Source organism: Alternaria atra (assembly GCF_907166805.1).
Source record: "Alternaria atra isolate CS162 genome assembly, contig: 22, whole genome shotgun sequence".
In the NCBI taxonomy this organism is placed as follows: domain Eukaryota; kingdom Fungi; phylum Ascomycota; class Dothideomycetes; order Pleosporales; family Pleosporaceae; genus Alternaria; species Alternaria atra.
In genome coordinates this window covers 1281961-1299204 of record NW_025091320.1, presented here as the reverse complement: position 1 = coordinate 1299204, position 17244 = coordinate 1281961, and the positions used below count along the sequence as shown (strand labels likewise).

At 52.7% G+C, this 17244-nt stretch overlaps 6 protein-coding genes across 6 annotated transcripts; 2 read left to right on the top strand and 4 right to left on the bottom strand.

The window, feature by feature from the left end:
- Window positions 1–82: 82 nt before the first annotated feature.
- Window positions 83–870, bottom strand: ALTATR162_LOCUS3198 (uncharacterized protein; the record flags this gene model as incomplete). The annotated part of the gene is made up of 2 exons (XM_043310804.1): window positions 83–542; window positions 596–870. The coding sequence occupies 2 exons, from the start codon at window positions 868–870 to the stop codon at window positions 83–85; spliced, it is 735 nt and encodes a 244-aa protein (XP_043166739.1).
- A 1620-nt stretch (window positions 871–2490) lies between these two features.
- ALTATR162_LOCUS3197 (uncharacterized protein) lies at window positions 2491–5829 on the top strand (the record flags this gene model as incomplete). Its single annotated transcript, XM_043310803.1, has 4 exons — window positions 2491–2749; window positions 2792–2971; window positions 3028–3171; window positions 3221–5829. The coding sequence occupies 4 exons, from the start codon at window positions 2491–2493 to the stop codon at window positions 5827–5829; spliced, it is 3192 nt and encodes a 1063-aa protein (XP_043166738.1).
- A 4973-nt stretch (window positions 5830–10802) lies between these two features.
- Window positions 10803–12446, bottom strand: ALTATR162_LOCUS3196 (uncharacterized protein; the record flags this gene model as incomplete). Its single annotated transcript, XM_043310802.1, has 4 exons — window positions 10803–11080; window positions 11128–11718; window positions 11774–12029; window positions 12084–12446. The coding sequence occupies 4 exons, from the start codon at window positions 12444–12446 to the stop codon at window positions 10803–10805; spliced, it is 1488 nt and encodes a 495-aa protein (XP_043166737.1).
- Window positions 12447–13221: 775 nt separating this feature from the next.
- Window positions 13222–14784, bottom strand: ALTATR162_LOCUS3195 (actin; the record flags this gene model as incomplete). Its single annotated transcript, XM_043310801.1, has 6 exons — window positions 13222–13452; window positions 13502–14273; window positions 14327–14357; window positions 14446–14501; window positions 14539–14678; window positions 14734–14784. 6 exons carry the CDS (start codon window positions 14782–14784, stop codon window positions 13222–13224), a joined length of 1281 nt encoding a protein of 426 aa, XP_043166736.1.
- Window positions 14785–15815: 1031 nt separating this feature from the next.
- Window positions 15816–16501, top strand: ALTATR162_LOCUS3194 (uncharacterized protein; the record flags this gene model as incomplete). Its single annotated transcript, XM_043310800.1, has 2 exons — window positions 15816–16214; window positions 16268–16501. The coding sequence occupies 2 exons, from the start codon at window positions 15816–15818 to the stop codon at window positions 16499–16501; spliced, it is 633 nt and encodes a 210-aa protein (XP_043166735.1).
- A 207-nt stretch (window positions 16502–16708) lies between these two features.
- On the bottom strand, window positions 16709–17242 carry ALTATR162_LOCUS3193 (uncharacterized protein; the record flags this gene model as incomplete). Its single annotated transcript, XM_043310799.1, has 2 exons — window positions 16709–17020; window positions 17072–17242. The coding sequence occupies 2 exons, from the start codon at window positions 17240–17242 to the stop codon at window positions 16709–16711; spliced, it is 483 nt and encodes a 160-aa protein (XP_043166734.1).
- Between the last annotated feature and the right edge of the window lie 2 nt (window positions 17243–17244).

The window sequence follows — 17244 nt, the reverse complement described above, 5'->3', positions numbered from 1 at the left end:
TCTGTGCTTGCCCAGACGGGAGAATGAGTTGTTGTTGCGCGGCAATGTCAAGTAGACACATGGTGTGGGACACGAGAGCCGGTCAAGGAAACTCTCTCCACCAGGTGACGGATGCACTAGAGCCAAAACGACACTTGAATTCGTCGCGCATGAAGGTATGGCAGAGCAGCCGCCAATCTAGGGATAGTTGCTGGGCAGTAACATCGACAGCAGCCGAAGGAAGGCGTATGCTCTTTAATTGGTCATTGAAAAGCACAAAGTGCGCTTGGTTGAGCAAACGGGTGCGTTCGGCGTCTGCGACAGCGCCTGGTTGGAAGAAGACTTGAGTGAGGCGGCTCGTCAAGTTGGCTGTCCCTGCATATGTCTGGTGCAAGGATGGCGTGTCGCGAGCAGTTGCCGGTGAAGATAGTTTCAGCACAAGGCGAGCCTTTGTGTTTGCAGGAGCAAACGACGAGGGCTGGAAGCGAAACGATGGTAGCTGCACATTGGCGGCCTGATATTGGGGGGTTGGAGGTTGAGTATCACCACGGAGATCAGGAGGGCTGGCATCGTGAGTGAAAGTTTCCCGAGCAGTGGCAGGTGAAACGCGGCTTACAGCAAGCTCCTTAGTGTCTGTCCCGCGAAGCGTAGGCTGCAGGTACGCGAGACGTATCGTGCGAAGACATCTTCCGTCACATGAGCCAGAAAGGGACACGTCTGGCGCAGCACAAACCAGGCGAAACAGTGATCGTCTAAATACATGATGATAATGTGCCATATCTCGACAGGTAAGACGTCGGGCGACATGGAAACTGCATGGCATTGCAGCGCGCGTGACGGTGGCGGACCGACACCGGTGGGGGTTCGCGACTCAGGGCTCGGGGCAGACATGGAGAGGTTGGTGGTCGGCAGCGACGGTGTCTAATATTTTGTGGGTGCGATGATTATTCCCGCACTTGTTCTGGAGGCAAATGCGGTGAGGCTCACTGGTGCACCGGCGAGGCATCGGCAGTCGCGCAGCCAGCCAAGGCAGGCGAGAGCGAGCCACAGGGAATGAGGTCACGTGTCGCACCGTCGCGGCTTCCTCGTTGGGAAGGCCTTCCTGGGTCTGGCTATGGGGCATAATCGCGCATGCGCCTCACAAATGGCCAAGTCATCTTGGGCGCATCCAGGTCGCGGTCGCGTTGCGAAAACCAAGTCAACCAACCAGACCCTGCGCAACCGTCAACTGTGGCATCGCAACGGCGCGGTTTGGGCGTGTGGAGTCACAGTTTGTATTACCATAACATGGACGGTAATTGGGAGCCGTTGGCCAGGCGACGCAGGGCGAACAGGGCCTCTGATTCGGCCGATAGTGAGATGGAATGAATTGCTAAGGCTGGTTTGAGGCAGGCCCCGAGGTGCCCCTTAGCCGCTTGGCTCGTGCTTAATCATGGAGTGCGGTGCTTTGTGCAGAAGCGTCGGCGGCCGATACGCGGGGGGCAGAAAACAATTGCTTCATCTGGGCATGCTGGTCGCGCGCATTGCATGGGGGGAGTCGGATATTATGGCACGGTGGATGCAGTTGAGGCTGATGGGATAAGTGGCATATCTTGGTTCGTGGGTCTGGAAGGCCGCTAGAAGAAAATTGTGCAAATGCAAAAGTCGCGCAGGCGTGGGGAGCAGCTACTCTGGATACGCGGCTCTCTCGTACGGGGGGAAAAATGCCTCGTACTCTGGGTGGGTGGCTCGAGATGGCGCCAAGCATTCAAGCTTTCCTGTGTGTGAGGGCAGAAGCTTGGTGCCGCCAGAGTGAGCAAGGTGCGTGGAGGAGGTGCTTGCCGGTCGCTCTTGCCAAAACGTCATGAGAGCTGATCCCTGCAGTGCAGCACGCTTGTCGCGGACTGTCGCGCTATCTCCAGCTTAATCTCTGCTGCCGCTGCTGGGTGGAGAAGAGTGAGAGTCGCGAACATGCGCCGAGGGAAAGGCGATCACAAACTCTGGGATTGATACCGCCATCGCAATTCCGCAGTGCACACAGGCAATGAAGCTACGCAATGCACGTCGAGGTAGTCAACGGCAGTCAGCCTTCCGTCATCAGCGCATCACCCTCGGCCGGTGAATGCGACGGCCAATCTCTGCTCGCAGTCGCGCGCCGATGATGTAGCGTGGGCCGCACGGACCCTTCACAACAAATTCACCCCCGGGACGCTCGGCTCGAGCTAAACCCCATCCATGGTTAGCTTTATGACAATCATAAATCCCTCATAGCGGCCAAAGGTCGGTCCTTGCTGAGTTTTTCCCTGGGTTGATACGTGGGTGAGTTCCTGCCGCGCTACTTAACCAGAGCCTCTCCCGCTTCCATTACACTTTCTTCACAGAGAAGGCCCTGCTTGCAGTTACCTATTTGCACAGCACATTCGACCTGACACTCAACCTCATCGTCAAGTCGCCTCGGAAAAGCCTTCTCTGTGCCTAGAGTTACCGGATATAATAATACATACGAGCAACAGCATTCCTTAATTCGACAAGATGGCGCCCAACGACGATGTTGAGCGCCCACGCGCGTCCAGCGCCGCTGAGCGGCAAAAGTCCATTGTCTCCATGACCGAGTTCGAGGGCATGGATGAATACACCGCGCTCCAGAAGTACATCCTCTTCTACCGCGACACCCGAACCAACCCTCACGCCGAGCCATCCCAGAAGAAGAAGGCCTGGTGGCAGTTCTGGAAGTCGGGCTCGCCCACCGCCGCTGTTCCCATCCAGGATGCCGGCGCTGTCCCTGACGACTGTAAGTTTTACCATCCTCTCTCCCTCACTCAATTGCTGGCAGCGCCGTTTTCAGCACCGCCCACAGCCTGCGTCGCCAATCTTCCCTTAGCTGAGTTTTACCTCGACATTTGGTGGCTGGCGCTCGCATGGTCCGCGCTCAAGCTGCACCCTGCTAGCAACACGATAGCGGCAGAATTGGTGGAGCCAATCATGCAACCCGGCTCCACCAAACTACCCGCTTGTGCAGCATGCGAGATGAGCAACACGATCAAGAATTTTGCTAACATGGAATTGCAGACCTCAACACTGAGCTCCGAACTGGTCTTACCTCGTCCGACGTTGAGCAGCGTCGCAAGCGCTATGGTTTCAACGAAATCTCTTCCGAGAAGACCAACCTTCTCAAGCAGTTCATCGGTTACTTCACTGGTCCCATTCTCTACGGTAAGCATCCCTGCACCCACATGTTTAGCGCAAAACTAACGCATCATAGTCATGGAGCTCGCTGCTCTTCTCGCCGCTGGTCTTCAGGATTGGATCGATTTCGGTGTCATTTGCGGTATCCTGTTGCTCAACGCCATTGTCGGTTGGTACCAGGAGAAGCAGGCTGCCGATGTCGTCGCTTCGCTCAAGGGTGATATCGCCATGAAGGCCGTCGTCGTTCGTGACAACCAGCAACAAACCATTCTCGCTCGCGAGCTTGTTCCCGGTGACATCGTCGTTATTGAGGAGGGTCAGTCCGTCCCCGGTGACGCCCGTCTTATCTGCGGCTACGACCACCCTGAGGACTTCGACTTGTACATGAAGCTCAAGGCTGAGGACAAGTTTCACGACGCTGACCCCGAGGATGAGAAGGATGACGACGTCGATGAGGAGAAGTTCGATGAGGAGAACCCCATCACTCAGGGCCACCCTCTCGTTGCTTGCGATCAATCGTCCATCACCGGAGAGTCTCTCGCTGTCGACAAGTACATGGGAGAAGTCGCTTACTACACCACTGGTTGCAAGCGTGGCAAGGCCTACGGTATCGTCATCACCACTGCTAAGCACTCTTTCGTCGGTCGCACTGCTACCCTCGTCCAGGGCGCTCAGGACCAAGGTCATTTCAAGGCTATCATGAACTCCATCGGAACGGCGCTTCTCGTCCTCGTCATGTTCTTCATCTTGCTCGCCTGGATTGGTGGTTTCTTCCGTCACATTCCCATTGCCACCGCCCGCGAGGGAACTGACAAGTCCGTCACCCTTCTCCACTACGCTCTTATCATGTTCATCGTCGGTGTCCCCGTCGGTCTTCCCGTTGTCACCACCACCACCCTCGCTGTCGGTGCTGCTTACCTCGCTGAGCAGAAGGCTATCGTCCAGAAGCTTACCGCCATTGAGTCGCTTGCCGGTGTCGATGTTCTCTGCTCTGACAAGACCGGAACCCTTACTGCCAACCAGCTCTCTCTCCGTGAGCCTTACGTCGCTGAGGGCCAGGACGTCAACTGGATGATGGCTGTCGCTGCTCTTGCCTCTTCCCACAACCTGAAGTCGCTCGACCCCATTGACAAGGTCACCATTCTTACCATCCGCCGCTACCCCAAGGCCCGTGAGATCCTGAACATGGGCTGGAAGACTGAGAAGTTCACTCCCTTCGACCCCGTCTCCAAGCGTATCACCGCTGTCTGCCACATGGGTGGTGACAAGTACGTCTGCGCCAAGGGTGCCCCCAAGGCTATTGTCAACCTTGCCAACTGCGACGAGGTTACCGCTACCCTCTACAAGGAGAAGGCTGCTGAGTTCGCTCGCCGTGGTTTCCGATCTCTCGGTGTCGCTTACCAGAAGAACGACGGTGACTGGATTCTTCTCGGTCTCTTGTCCATGTTTGACCCCCCTCGTGAGGATACCGCCCAGACTATCATTGAGGCCCAGCAGCTCGGTGTCCCCGTCAAGATGTTGACTGGTGACGCTATTGCCATTGCCAAGGAGACCTGCAAGATGCTTGCTCTCGGTACCAAGGTTTACAACTCTTCCAAGCTCATCGGCGGTGGTCTCACTGGTACTACCCAGCACGACCTTGTCGAGCGCGCTGACGGTTTCGCCGAAGTCTTCCCCGAGCACAAGTACCAGGTCGTCGAGATGCTTCAACAGCGTGGTCACTTGACTGCCATGACTGGTGACGGTGTCAACGATGCTCCTTCCCTGAAGAAGTCTGACTGTGGTATCGCCGTCGAGGGTTCCACCGAGGCTGCTCAGGCTGCCGCTGATATCGTCTTCCTTGCCCCTGGTCTGTCCACTATTGTTTTGGCCATCAAGACTTCTCGCCAGATTTTCCAGCGTATGAAGGCCTACATCCAGTACCGTATCGCTCTCTGCCTCCACTTGGAAGTCTACCTTGTCACCTCCATGATCATCCTCAACGAGACCATCCGCGCTGAGCTCATTGTCTTCCTTGCTCTCTTCGCTGATTTGGCCACCGTCGCTGTCGCGTACGACAATGCCCACTCCGAGCAACGTCCCGTCGAATGGCAACTGCCCAAGATTTGGTTCATCTCCGTCATCCTCGGACTCCTCCTCGCTCTCGGTACCTGGATCGTCCGTGGTACTCTCTTCATCCCCAGCGGAGGTATCATCCAGAACTTCGGTGCTATCCAGCCCATTCTGTTCCTCGAGGTTGCTCTTACTGAGAACTGGCTCATCTTCGTTACCCGTGGTGGCAAGACCTTCCCCTCGTTCCAGCTGATCGTCGCTATTCTCGGTGTCGATGCTCTTGCGACCATCTTCACCCTGTTCGGCTGGATGTCTGGTGCTCCTTACCAAACCAACCCCCCTACCATCAACAGCAGGTTCCGTGACGACGGATGGGTCGACATTGTCACCGTTGTCGTTGTCTGGGCCTACTCCATTGGTGTCACCATCATCATTGCTATCGTCTACTACCTCCTTAACCGCATCGCATGGCTCGACACCCTCGGCCGCAAGGACCGTAGCCGCAAGAACCCTGCCATTGAGAACATGATTGCTGCCCTTAGCAAGCTGTCTCTCGAGCACGGAAAGGACAAGCACGGCACAACCCGCTACGTCCTTGCTCCCCGCGCTGTCGAGGAGGAGGACGATGACTAAATTAGGGTCGCTGTCTAGTAATGACGCGATGTGTATTTGGATATTTGTACGGGATTGATGAGCCCACCTGAAAGCAAGGTTAATTTTTCATCACTGTCTTGCTAGTCTTCTCATGTATACCAAGAAGCATAATTTCATTGTCTCAATTAATACCCCAATTGAAAATATTGCTGTGAAAACATCCCTCCTAATCCAAAGTGTCTCCTTGCTACTATGTTAACTCTATCAATCGCTATGTGAACTTTTCAACACAGTTTAATTTCAAGTTTACCTCGCGCAGACCTTCTGCATGCACTATTGCACGGGTCTAGCTCATCGGAAAGATTCACGGCTTTACCAACAGTTGCCGCTAGTCACCCGTCACCCACCCTCACCTCTTACGCCCATCCACACAACATTGATAAGAAAGGTACACGAGAACACAGCGTTCAAGCCACTTACGACTTGCGCGGAGCAGATTGCAAGGGCACGCGGGGTCGCTTGTGGTAGCTACTGTGCCTGCGACCAAGCGGGGTAAAGACAGCTGCACGCCATTCGCGGTGTCTCCTAATGCAACGGGCTGGATAGGCTCATGCAAGCCCTCGCCAAACATGACATAGTTGTGCTGCGAGTTTGGCCGAGTAACGCTTAGTCAAATTTTGGCATTTTACGATCCAAGTCCAATTGATCAGATGTTATTGGGTTGCGCTAATGGGATATTGGCAGTTGGAGATGTGCTCCTTGATTATGTTTTTAATCTCAATTGTGCAATGTAAATATCACCACGGTGGCCCCGAAAGACTAATTTGTCGTGTCTGGCCATTGAGCGCCATTCAGTATAACGTTTTTCCGTATCCTGTGGTTATATTGGGTGGCCTTATAGCGTGCCGAGCCTCCGTGACGGTTGACACTAACCTTAGTTTCCCTTCTCGTCGCATCGCGGCTGGGCGGTGACATGTAGTGTGTTGCGCGCCGTGGATCGTGTAGATGATGATGCTGTAATGGCATGGTGACGACGCTTGTCGCACCCTCCTTCGCGTCTTGTCTTGAGTTGATAAGTAGCCCTTGTCTGATGGAAAGCAATGATGAAAGAATGCTTGCGTATTGCTTGTGTTGCCGTTGCTTTGCGACGAGCCAAGGCGCGGAGTGTTTCGCCTTTAGCGAGCGGCAGTGACTACCTAGATCGAGTTCTGTCGTGTATTGACACAAGTTTCAATAAAAAGCGCCCGCGCGTATCGTTTCCCCGACGCGAACACGGAACAAGTAAAAAACTCAAAACAAGAATACCCGTGGCGCAAAGAGCGACTGTTCATCACGATGCATGACGTTTGATCGCCATCCGGGCGTTTTCACATATCGCAAGCCGTGCGCTGGTCTCCTTTGGGTCTTTTTTTACCCGCAACCTTTTGCGTCGCAGGCGCAATGTCGATCTAACGGAGTGATGAACGAAATTTGTGTCCGCGGGCGGCTGGGGCAGTCTGGGCAAGATGGTCGCGTGTTTCCGGGGTTTGTCTTGTGTGATGATCCCGCCTTCGATATCATCACGCCGATGTTCTTGCTGCACGAAGGGAGGTTAGATAAGCGATGGCTGGGGCTGGGCTAGGTATGCAAGCATCGCAACTTGGTGCCAGCATACAAGCTTAGGTAGCCTTATCGTAACCGCACGTGTTTCAGCTTCTGTGGGTTGAGGACGTCATGGGATTATGTGGTGTTGTTGCTGGCGCGGCTCGATGACGCCGAGACGGGCCGTTAGATATGTTACTTTGCTTCTTGGGGGATGACGTGGAGGGTTGCAGTGGTGTTGTCCATCTTTGTGGCTCGGGGATTTACGCGTCTTGGTGGCTTCGATGCAGGAAGCTTAGAAAGATAGATGAGTGGTCTAGATCAACGCATTGTGCTTTAGGCAATAGAATGACTACGAAAGTGCGACGATACTGTGCATGCGAGTATGTAGAGTTAAGAGATTCTATGCTCGAATACTGCTCAAATGATTCCTTTCGATACGTTACGCTGAAGTCTCTCCTCGTGCATTATCTAGTAACAGACTTTCGAGTCCAACATTCGGGTCCATCCTCTCGGTTGTCATGTGATTTGCGTGTTCAGTAACGTAGCCTGTGCGCTTGCTGAAGTCCAGTACCACATCGAGTGCAAACCAAGTCGCAATTACCCAATGCAAGGCTGCTATCTTCCGAACAGAGGGCGCTTTGTTGTAGTTGTTAAAGTGTGCCTGATTCAATAGTAGAAGACCCAAAATACATGGTAAGCGCCAACTTATTTCTCGATATCCTGGTCTTACGTATCTTGCAAGACTGGTTTCCCAAACTATGCTGACCGTGCAGTAGACGGTGGAAGCTAATACACACAGTGCGATCACATCGAATGGACTCACATCAGACGATTGTAACAGAACTGAGGAGGATATCGCTATTGCCGCGTAGATGCCGTGAACCAGTGGGTTTTCAGTTATAAGTGACTTGAATGCACTGATCGAAAGTGCATATAGTCCACGTACATGATGCTTATTTATCTCCAAGGACAGCACATCCTGGTTGGAAACACGCTTCCATGAGGCCGATACAGTGACTTCCTCTGGCTGATAGGTGGGTATGGAAACAACTCGGGAGCGTGACTTGGACGGTATCTCAGAGGACGGTATACTAGGGGAAGCACTGTAGTCTGGCGGAATTTGCAACCTTCCGTTTCTGGTGACGTATAACAGCCGGATGGTTACATTCACACTGTATCGCACTTCGAACCCAACGTCCACTCGAACCAGAACCTTCAAACATGGTTTGTTCTCGTCATCGCTGCTCCTTGTGTCTGGGCATGGAGACGGAGGATGGAAAAGAACCCCATAGCTGGCTCGCTCTGGTTGATCAGACACTCGAGTAAGCGGGATTTCTGATGCCACGGGCTTACTCAGACAAGTCCAGGTTGAAGTCGACGTGTCGAGGTAGACGATCTCTGGTCTCCATGAAACCAATAATGCCGATAAGTCATTAATCGACAGCATGCGGTTAGGCGAGGGTTTGGAGGTTCTGAGTATGCAGCAGTCTCTCGAGCGTGCAGCATCAAATTCTTCTGCTGAAATAGGGCGGTGCTCGCTACTTGGCGAGAATGTAAAGTTCTGAGCAGACCTCTCCACAGCGTGTAGCGGTATGCCAATGCGCTGCCCGGTTTGGTCACAGCAAGCAAGGACGGCGAAGTATTCGGGACTTCTGAGAGCATCTGCACTCTGGTTCTGGAACAATGGTAGCCGGATCTGGAGCCCTCTGTTGCTGAAAGAGAATGGAGCAACATCATCATTAGTCAGTGATATAAGGTTACAGTCCTCAAAGTCTTTGGGATGACAAGCCAGGAAATTGACGTCCGAACTTCTCCGACGCCCGTTGGCTGGACGAGAGAGCCATGCCAGGAACGACTGGTCTGGCTTAAGTTTGATACACTCTTCTTGAAGTCTACCAAAGGCCTTGGCGCCGCCTTCTCCGTACAGAAGTGGCATGTTGACTCCGAGGAGACCCATGAGGCAGTACGCGATGTCCTCATCTGCCGTCGTCTCTCGGTTTGCTGCCCAGGCGATTCTTTTTGCTAAGCTCGCTTCGCGGATATAGCTCAGCGATTTTGCACCATTTAAAGCCTCCAAGTCGATTGTAGTTATGCTTGAGATCTCCCTTGCCAATTCATCTCGAGTGCCAATTTTCCGCCATGCAGAGTCGTAGAAGTTGATACATTCAGGCGCAACGAGTTCTTGGAGGGTCCAGCCTCGCTTGAACCACCGGGCATCCGCAAGGTTTCCGACGCTCGGAAAATCTTCAAGGAAAGCGTAGCATACTTTGGCTTCCTGGTACCAGCGGAACATAGAGTTGATAGACTCCGTTAATTCGGCGCTACTGCTTTTGTCGATGCAGCAAGTATCGCACCAAAGGTAGTCATAGCCATCGCTTTCTGCCTGCTTGCATGAGAGATCGATTTTATGCCAGCCAGCTTTGTTCTGATTAGACTGAGATTGAATGTCATGGAAGGTAATCTCCTCTTTCCCCCACGTGTGAGACAGTATAGCATATTCTCGTGCCCCGCATACATGATCTTCGAGATTTCGTGATTTAACGTTGATGAGTCTCATAGTCGAATGAAGTGTGTAAAGGTTGGGTTGGGAGGAATGAAGTGCATAGGACGAGAACGGACAACAGGTGACAGCCGTCTTAATAGTCGTAAGCTTGGCGGCTGCGCCACAAACTTTGGGGGCCAATGTTAATACCAGGGAGAGTGCCAATTAAACCCTATTTGCTGCGCTGTGGTCAGAAATGATGTGAGAATCAGACTCGATTATGTTTGTTTACGGTGATGACTGTATTTGGTCTCACTCGTGGTTTTCATGACGCTATTGACAGCAATTCACCGGACATACGCACTACCAAGAAGTTCGTTCTCTGTAAGTTGTACCTGTTACTATAATTGTACCCTAAAGGTATACGTAGTGATCCACGTTACAATTCTAACAGAAAAGTAACAGTGTATACCTTCAGCTGGGCTTTAGTGTTGTACAGCTTGTATAAAAAAGGCCTCTTTGTAGTACGATCAAGAATACTAACAGGGCCTCGGTATAGTGAAGATTGGAACTTCACCATATTTTTCGAGGCGAACGGTAAGAACAGTGAAAATAGCGGGCGCGGTCTCTTCAACAGTTGCCGCTTATATAGGTGATAGGTCTGATAAGAATCTCTTTCGTCTAAGCTTGGGGCCATGATGACCGGTGTAGGTGTTCCAGGCGTTGTAAGTTGAAGGAGTTTGGGAGTTGAGGAAATGGGGGGTCGATGGAGAGGAGGAAAAAGTCACAGGGTGTGTTAGCCGGATAGGTAGGCAGAGACAGTTTCTCGTCTGGTTGGCTGGACAGGCAAAGTAGCTACGATACGAAATCTTCCGCTCTTCAAGATGTTAGCAGGTATGATGGTACGAACCGAAGCATCATTAAACACCTATACTGAACGCACGTATCAAACACCGCCGTTCAACTGCTTTGGTTTCACATCCCCTCTTGCCTTCGCAGGAAGTAGCTTCAGAAGCCCAAACAAGCCGAATGCCAGAATGACCTGGCAAAGCCAGAAAAGTTGACCACCCAGGATATGGTACTTGACACCGATGGCGTAAATGCTAGTCGCAAGAGCCGGAGCTACAGATCGAATGCCACTTTGAGCAGCAAGTGCGACAGCGTTGAGCGTCCCAAGTGTCTCGTGTGAAGGCGATATGTCGTTGAGTGCGAGTTGAACGCAAGCTAGAGTATATGTTAGCGCAGCACATCAATACAGGACTGTAACTTACTGAACGCCATCGAAACCCCGCTCGCGAGAACTATGATTGGTGGACCAGTAGCCCAGAAAACGGTAGTATGTCCGTACCGAAGTAGGATGTTGTACACTGGACCGACGACGAAGAGAACAGGCCAGGCTGATGCGCATAGCCAAAGCACACGACCAGTACCTATACGTTTGTGCAGTATAGGGAACACAATGAGCAGCCAGGCTGCTTGAGAAGCTCCATTCAGCGCTGTACACGCAGCAATAAGCTCTGTTGTGAAGCCAAGACCTCCCATGTCAATGGGCGTGTACTGGGCGACCGGAAAGACGGCTGTGAAGGTGAATGCCATGAGCATCACGTAATTGTATACTACAAGTACTCGCATGACGCCGGGATACTTGATCAGCTCCCGGGTAGACATGTTAGACTTTGCAGTCTTCTTTCTGTCGCCGTGAATATGCAAGGTCTCCTTGACGAACAGCATAGTCGTGATCGCTGCAGAAAGGGCAATAGCCGACACAACAATGTTGGGTAGTGCGTAACGGTAGTCATGCCAGAACTGCACCTTGCCAAAGGTCGATGTAAACTTATCCGCTGGGCTTTCGAGTGCACCACCTGTAGATTTGCGCTCAGTCTATCGTCAATTTCGAATGGCTGTAAAAGCACGTACCGATCAGCGGGCCAATGAAAATCCCCATGTTGCTGGCGAAAGCAAAGAAACTGAAAGCTCGTGCTTGAGTATGCTTGGTGCTATTCTCGGAGAGCATGGCTCGGACAGTGACAATTGTTCCAGCAAAGACGCCACCTAGACATCTGAACAACGCCATCTGCCACAAGGTTCTGCTCAAGCCAAAGAGAACCGTAGCAACGGTCAAGCCCAACAAGGATATGACTAGTACGGGTTTTCTCCCATATCGATCAGAAGCCTAGAGACTATGTCAGCGATACTCTCCCTCCATAGCAAGACCGAGGCTGCGTACCTTTCCCCAAAGAATCATAACACACATCTGTGTCGCACTGAACAGACTCTCGATCAAACCTGAATAAAACCCAACATCCTCTGTATCCACGCCCCCTACCCTCTCGATCATGAAGTTGATATAAGGAAAGATGGAGAAGAAGGCAATAGGCGCTGCGCAAACCGCATAACACAGAAGAAATATCTGTGCCTTGGGTAATGGCTTATCCTTGTCCTCATCATCATCTTCGATATAGTCTTGCTGCTGTGAAGGATCGACAGACTCATCTATGGGTGTAGGGTCTACATGGGTCAACAGAGGCGTGGTCTCATCGTTTGATTTAGTAGCCGGTGAGGCATCGATCTTGGTAGATGATGTAGGCATTGCGAAGACTGATGCCAAGTAGAAGTGGGCTTAGATGCAATAGTTCCGTAGCTGATTGGAGTTCGGATGAAATTGCGTCGATATATCCAGCGTCCCAACAATGAGACCAAAAAGCATAAGAGTAAGGCTACAACTAGATGTAAGGAGGGGAAGGCCTATGAAGATACTTCAGTCATATCATGGCGTGCCATGGGTGAGATTGTAGGTTGCATGTAAGCAATTTGCAGAAGAACGCGTCGCTTGGTGCCTTCCCGACCGCCGGCGCGCAAATTCCGCGCTAGCAGGGGAGTCCAACCACCTGTCTCTAGTTGTGTACGCCGTTGCTTCAATCGAAGTAGAGGCACGACTAGGACCCGCGTCTCAATTGTAGCTCACTACTATTCATTCGTATACATGCCCATTTGCTTTCAGATATGCACGTGCTCACGAATTACCAGCTACAAAAACAACAGTCTTCACGTAATCACGTTATCACCACATATGACTACACGTTGCAAGGGATACGAAAGTGTCCATAGGCTCTAAGCTACTATCTTAAGATCCTTACTACACCCTCGTGTGAGCTCAAGCTCCTCCATAACTCAAACACCCAACCATTGGCCCGCTGTGCTATTTTGTGGACAATCGACATGTGTAAAACCCCGGAATAACAAGGCGCCAATACAAGGATGTCCCCGCTACCAGGCTTGTCATGATTTCGAGAACCGTACGCAGGAACACGCTAGGAAGAAAACCGTCAGTCGATGAATCGCTCGGACGCATGACTGCCAGTACCTTAGAAGCACTTGCGGTGGACGATGGAGGGACCGCTCTCGTCGTACTCCTGCTTTGAGATCCACATCTGCTGGAAGGTGGAGAGCGAAGCAAGAATGGAACCACCGATCCAGACGGAGTACTTGCGCTCGGGGGGAGCGATGATCTTGACCTTCATCGAGGATGGGGCGAGGGCGGTGATTTCCTTCTGCATACGGTCGGAGATACCGGGGTACATGGTGGTACCACCAGACTAGTTGCTGTTAGCTGCGTGCTTTGCTGGATTGTAGCGTAGAACGTACCATGACAATGTTGCCGTATAGGTCTTTCCTGACGTCGACATCGCACTTCATGATGGAGTTGAAAGTGGTGACGTGGATGCCACCGCTCTCAAGACCCAAGACGGAAGGCTGGAAAAGAGCCTCAGGAGCACGGAAACGCTCGTTGCCAATGGTGATGACTTGACCGTCGGGAAGCTCGTAGGACTTCTCCAAGCTGGAGGACTGGCTGGCAGTCTGGATCTCCTGCTCGAAGTCAAGAGCGACGTAGCAGAGCTTCTCCTTGATGTCACGGACGATTTCTCGCTCGGCAGTGGTGGAGAAGGTGTAACCGCGCTCAGCCAAGATCTTCATGAGGTAGTCAGTCAGATCACGACCAGCCATGTCGACACGGGAGATGGCGTGGGGAAGGGCGAAACCCTCGTAGATGGGGACAACGTGAGTGACACCGTCACCAGAGTCGAGAACGATACCGGTGGTACGTCCGGAGGCGTACAGGGACAGAACGGCCTGGATAGAGACGTAGAAAGCGGGAGCGTTGAAGGTCTCGAAAACAATCTGTGTCATCTTCTCACGGTTGGACTTGGGGTTGATGGGAGCCTCGGTGAGCAGGACGGGGTGCTCCTCGGGGGCAACACGCAGCTCGTTGTAGAAGGTGTGATGCCAGATCTTCTCCATGTCATCCCAGTTGGTAACGACACCGTGCTCAATGGGGTATCGCAGGGTCAGGATACCACGCTTCGACTGTGCCTCATCACCGACATATGAGTCCTTCTGGCCCATACCAATCATGATACTGTATGTTGTTAGATGGCGGATTGCGTGGGGATAACGGGAGGTTCATCGTACCCATGGTGACGCGGTCGGCCAACAATGGAAGCTGCGAGCTGTCAGAAGTTGCTCTCGTAATGGCCTTCGGGAGCGCTTTAGGGCGCTCTCGATGCAGCCTCAGCTGGCGAGGTACTTACGGAACACTGCTCGGGGCGCATCGTCACCGGCGAAACCGGCCTTGCACATACCCGAACTGTCAATTGTCAGCTCAAGCTCATGTCATCTCTGACCCTCGCGCGCTGCTGTAGAGGTGTTGGTCGCGGCTCGGATAGGGCGAGGGCGCAGATAGCCCCTCCACAGCAGGGATGGCGGTGTTGGGCTTCGTTGATGCCAACTCACCCATTGTCGATGACGAGGGCTGCGACTTCCTCTGTAGTAGGCAATAGAGGTTAGCAGAGCTCATTGAGATAGACAGTATGGTGGACGGCGATGGTTAGGACACGGGGCGGTAGGGGTGGAGCTTGCTTACCCTCCATGTTGATTGATTAGGGTGAGATTAGAGTAGACGTGGAGTTGTAGACGGGTGTCTGTATAGAGTCGCTGGAACAATTGAGCGTCAGTGGTTAAGCTCAGAGACGCAGCTAGCGGTGAAAAAGTAAAAAGGGTACGGAGGTGTTCGGGGAGCTTACAAGTTCGGCGGCGGTGTTGAGGTTGAGGTTTCTGGTGCGCAGAGGCAAGAACTGGGTGTGCTAAATAAGCGGGTCGGCCTTGCCCAGATTTAGCGGGGTGGCAGGAGCGCAGGCGCGAAGGAGGCTTTGCACGAACGGGCGGCTCCTAAAGGAGGTTGTGTATAATTTCAGCGTTTGGGCAGTTGCTTCACGACGATCACAGCATTGGCTATCTTATATGGCATGGTGGAATTGTGCAGCCTAGAATCGTCGTCTTCTGCCCCAGTGGTACGCACCTGGGAGAGTACGCAAGCTCCCCGCCACAGCATGAAGGAAGCTGCTGTCGGCGCACGTCAACTCTACCAGACCGCCAGGCAGCGGTGTTAAATCCTTGGCGTATAGCAATCATAGATACTCCACTAGGACCTACGTGTTCTCGACGGCGCGCTGTGAATGCATAAGTCGGGATGAAGCACAAGTCAGTCCCCAGCCATCCGCGGCTGCTCACCGCCAACTCGCCATATCCCCGCCCATTCCGAATACGACGGGTACGCGTCACGTGTGCGGAGGGGCAGTAGACGTGCACCTAGGGAAACGAGCATTCGCAGCAATACTTCCAGTCTCGATGCCAACGTGTCGTGATTATGTCATGTGGAGCCAGCATCGACGTATCTTCCACACGCCTGTTGTTTGTCGTGTTTGACACCATGTGATTGATGGTGTTGACAGCTGTGTTGCTGTGTTGGGCAAGCATGTCCCATGGAAGGCCCGCGAAGCTGCTGGTTCCCTCGCGAGCGTCGGCGTCATAAGGCCCGCCAAAATTATTCAATGTCGACACACCCCGCAACCATCTTCGTTCTTCGCACAACAAACCGAATACCAAACGCATATCAGACACCATGAACGACCCAGGACTAAACAATCTCCTCAAATGGGGTATTCAGAACTCCGAGGCCTCGCGCACCGACGTCGCCGCCGCCGACCAACCGCCGCCACAGCTCGATGCTGAGGCGCTGCAACGGCTCATGACTGGAATGTCGGGTCCCTCAGATGCGCAATTGATGCAAGAAAGCATGCAAGTCATCCAAAACGAGGAGGCGGAACTGGAGCATCGCGAGACTGCATTCGACAACTTTGAGCAACTCATCGAGAACCTCGACAACGCCAACAACATCGAAAGTCTAGGACTGTGGACGCCTCTCGTGGAACAACTGGAGAACAAAGAGTCTGAACTCAGATTCTACGCTGCATGGTGTTGTGGTACTGCCGTCCAGAACAATATCAAAACACAAGAGCGAGTAAGCAGCCCTTGACTCTGCGCACACTTATGGCCCATACTAACAGTTCCCAGCTCCTTGTAGTCGGCGCTATCCCCGTTCTCGTCCGCATGGCAACCTCAGACGCCGAGAAGAAGAACCGTAAGAAGGCCATATTCGCCCTTTCGTCAGCCGTTCGCAACTTCCAGGCCGCGCTCGATGCCGCTGTCGAGCATATGCCTGCCGAATTTAAGCCCCAACAAAAGCTGGACGCAAACGACATGGAGTCAGTCGACGTTTTGATCAACAAGCTTCGTGAGAGCGTATAACGGGATCGAATCTGGATTGCATTGGGTCGGCGTTATGGTACTTCATAAGGGTCAGCATGGGACGGCGCATAGAGGGACAAAAGCTGGACATAGAAGACGAGTGGATGACATACCCAAGACTCAACGGAGTAACGCTTGGGCGCAGGATCCCATATTTTATCACGTCGAGCGTTGCATAGATTAAAGCAATACGAATTCGACGACCTCTTATATGACCCCCAGCACAAGTCCAATCAGCTCGCTGAATGCTTCTCGTCCGACCATGCTCTTATCAAGTCCCATTCCAACCACAACCATCCTGATTTCCCTGTCGTCGCGTTGCTTGATAGCACTTGCAATCTGTGTCGCGAGTGTTTGTCCAAGAATATCAAGCTCTGCAATTGTACCGCCAAGTATATTTGTAGCCGTGAGATGGTGCATAGGAAGGAGGTCCGAGTTGGGGTCCTCTTCGTCGCGTTCGAGGGAGGCATTCGAGGTCATCGAGGCGTCAGTCGCAGAGATATCAAGGGGCACATGTACCTAGACAGCATTAGTAAAGGCCATCACAATGAACCAGATATATTAGCATACCCAATGTGCTAACCGTCCATTCTGTGTGACGGTGATGAGAATCTTGTCCGCAAAGTTGACCGTTGTTGCCGTAGTTTCTATACTCTTAATCGTCGAGGTGGCTGTGTTGGTACGCGCTGGGTATGGGGCAGGCGTTACGACGTATTCGTCTAACGTGGTGGGTGCTGCCATGG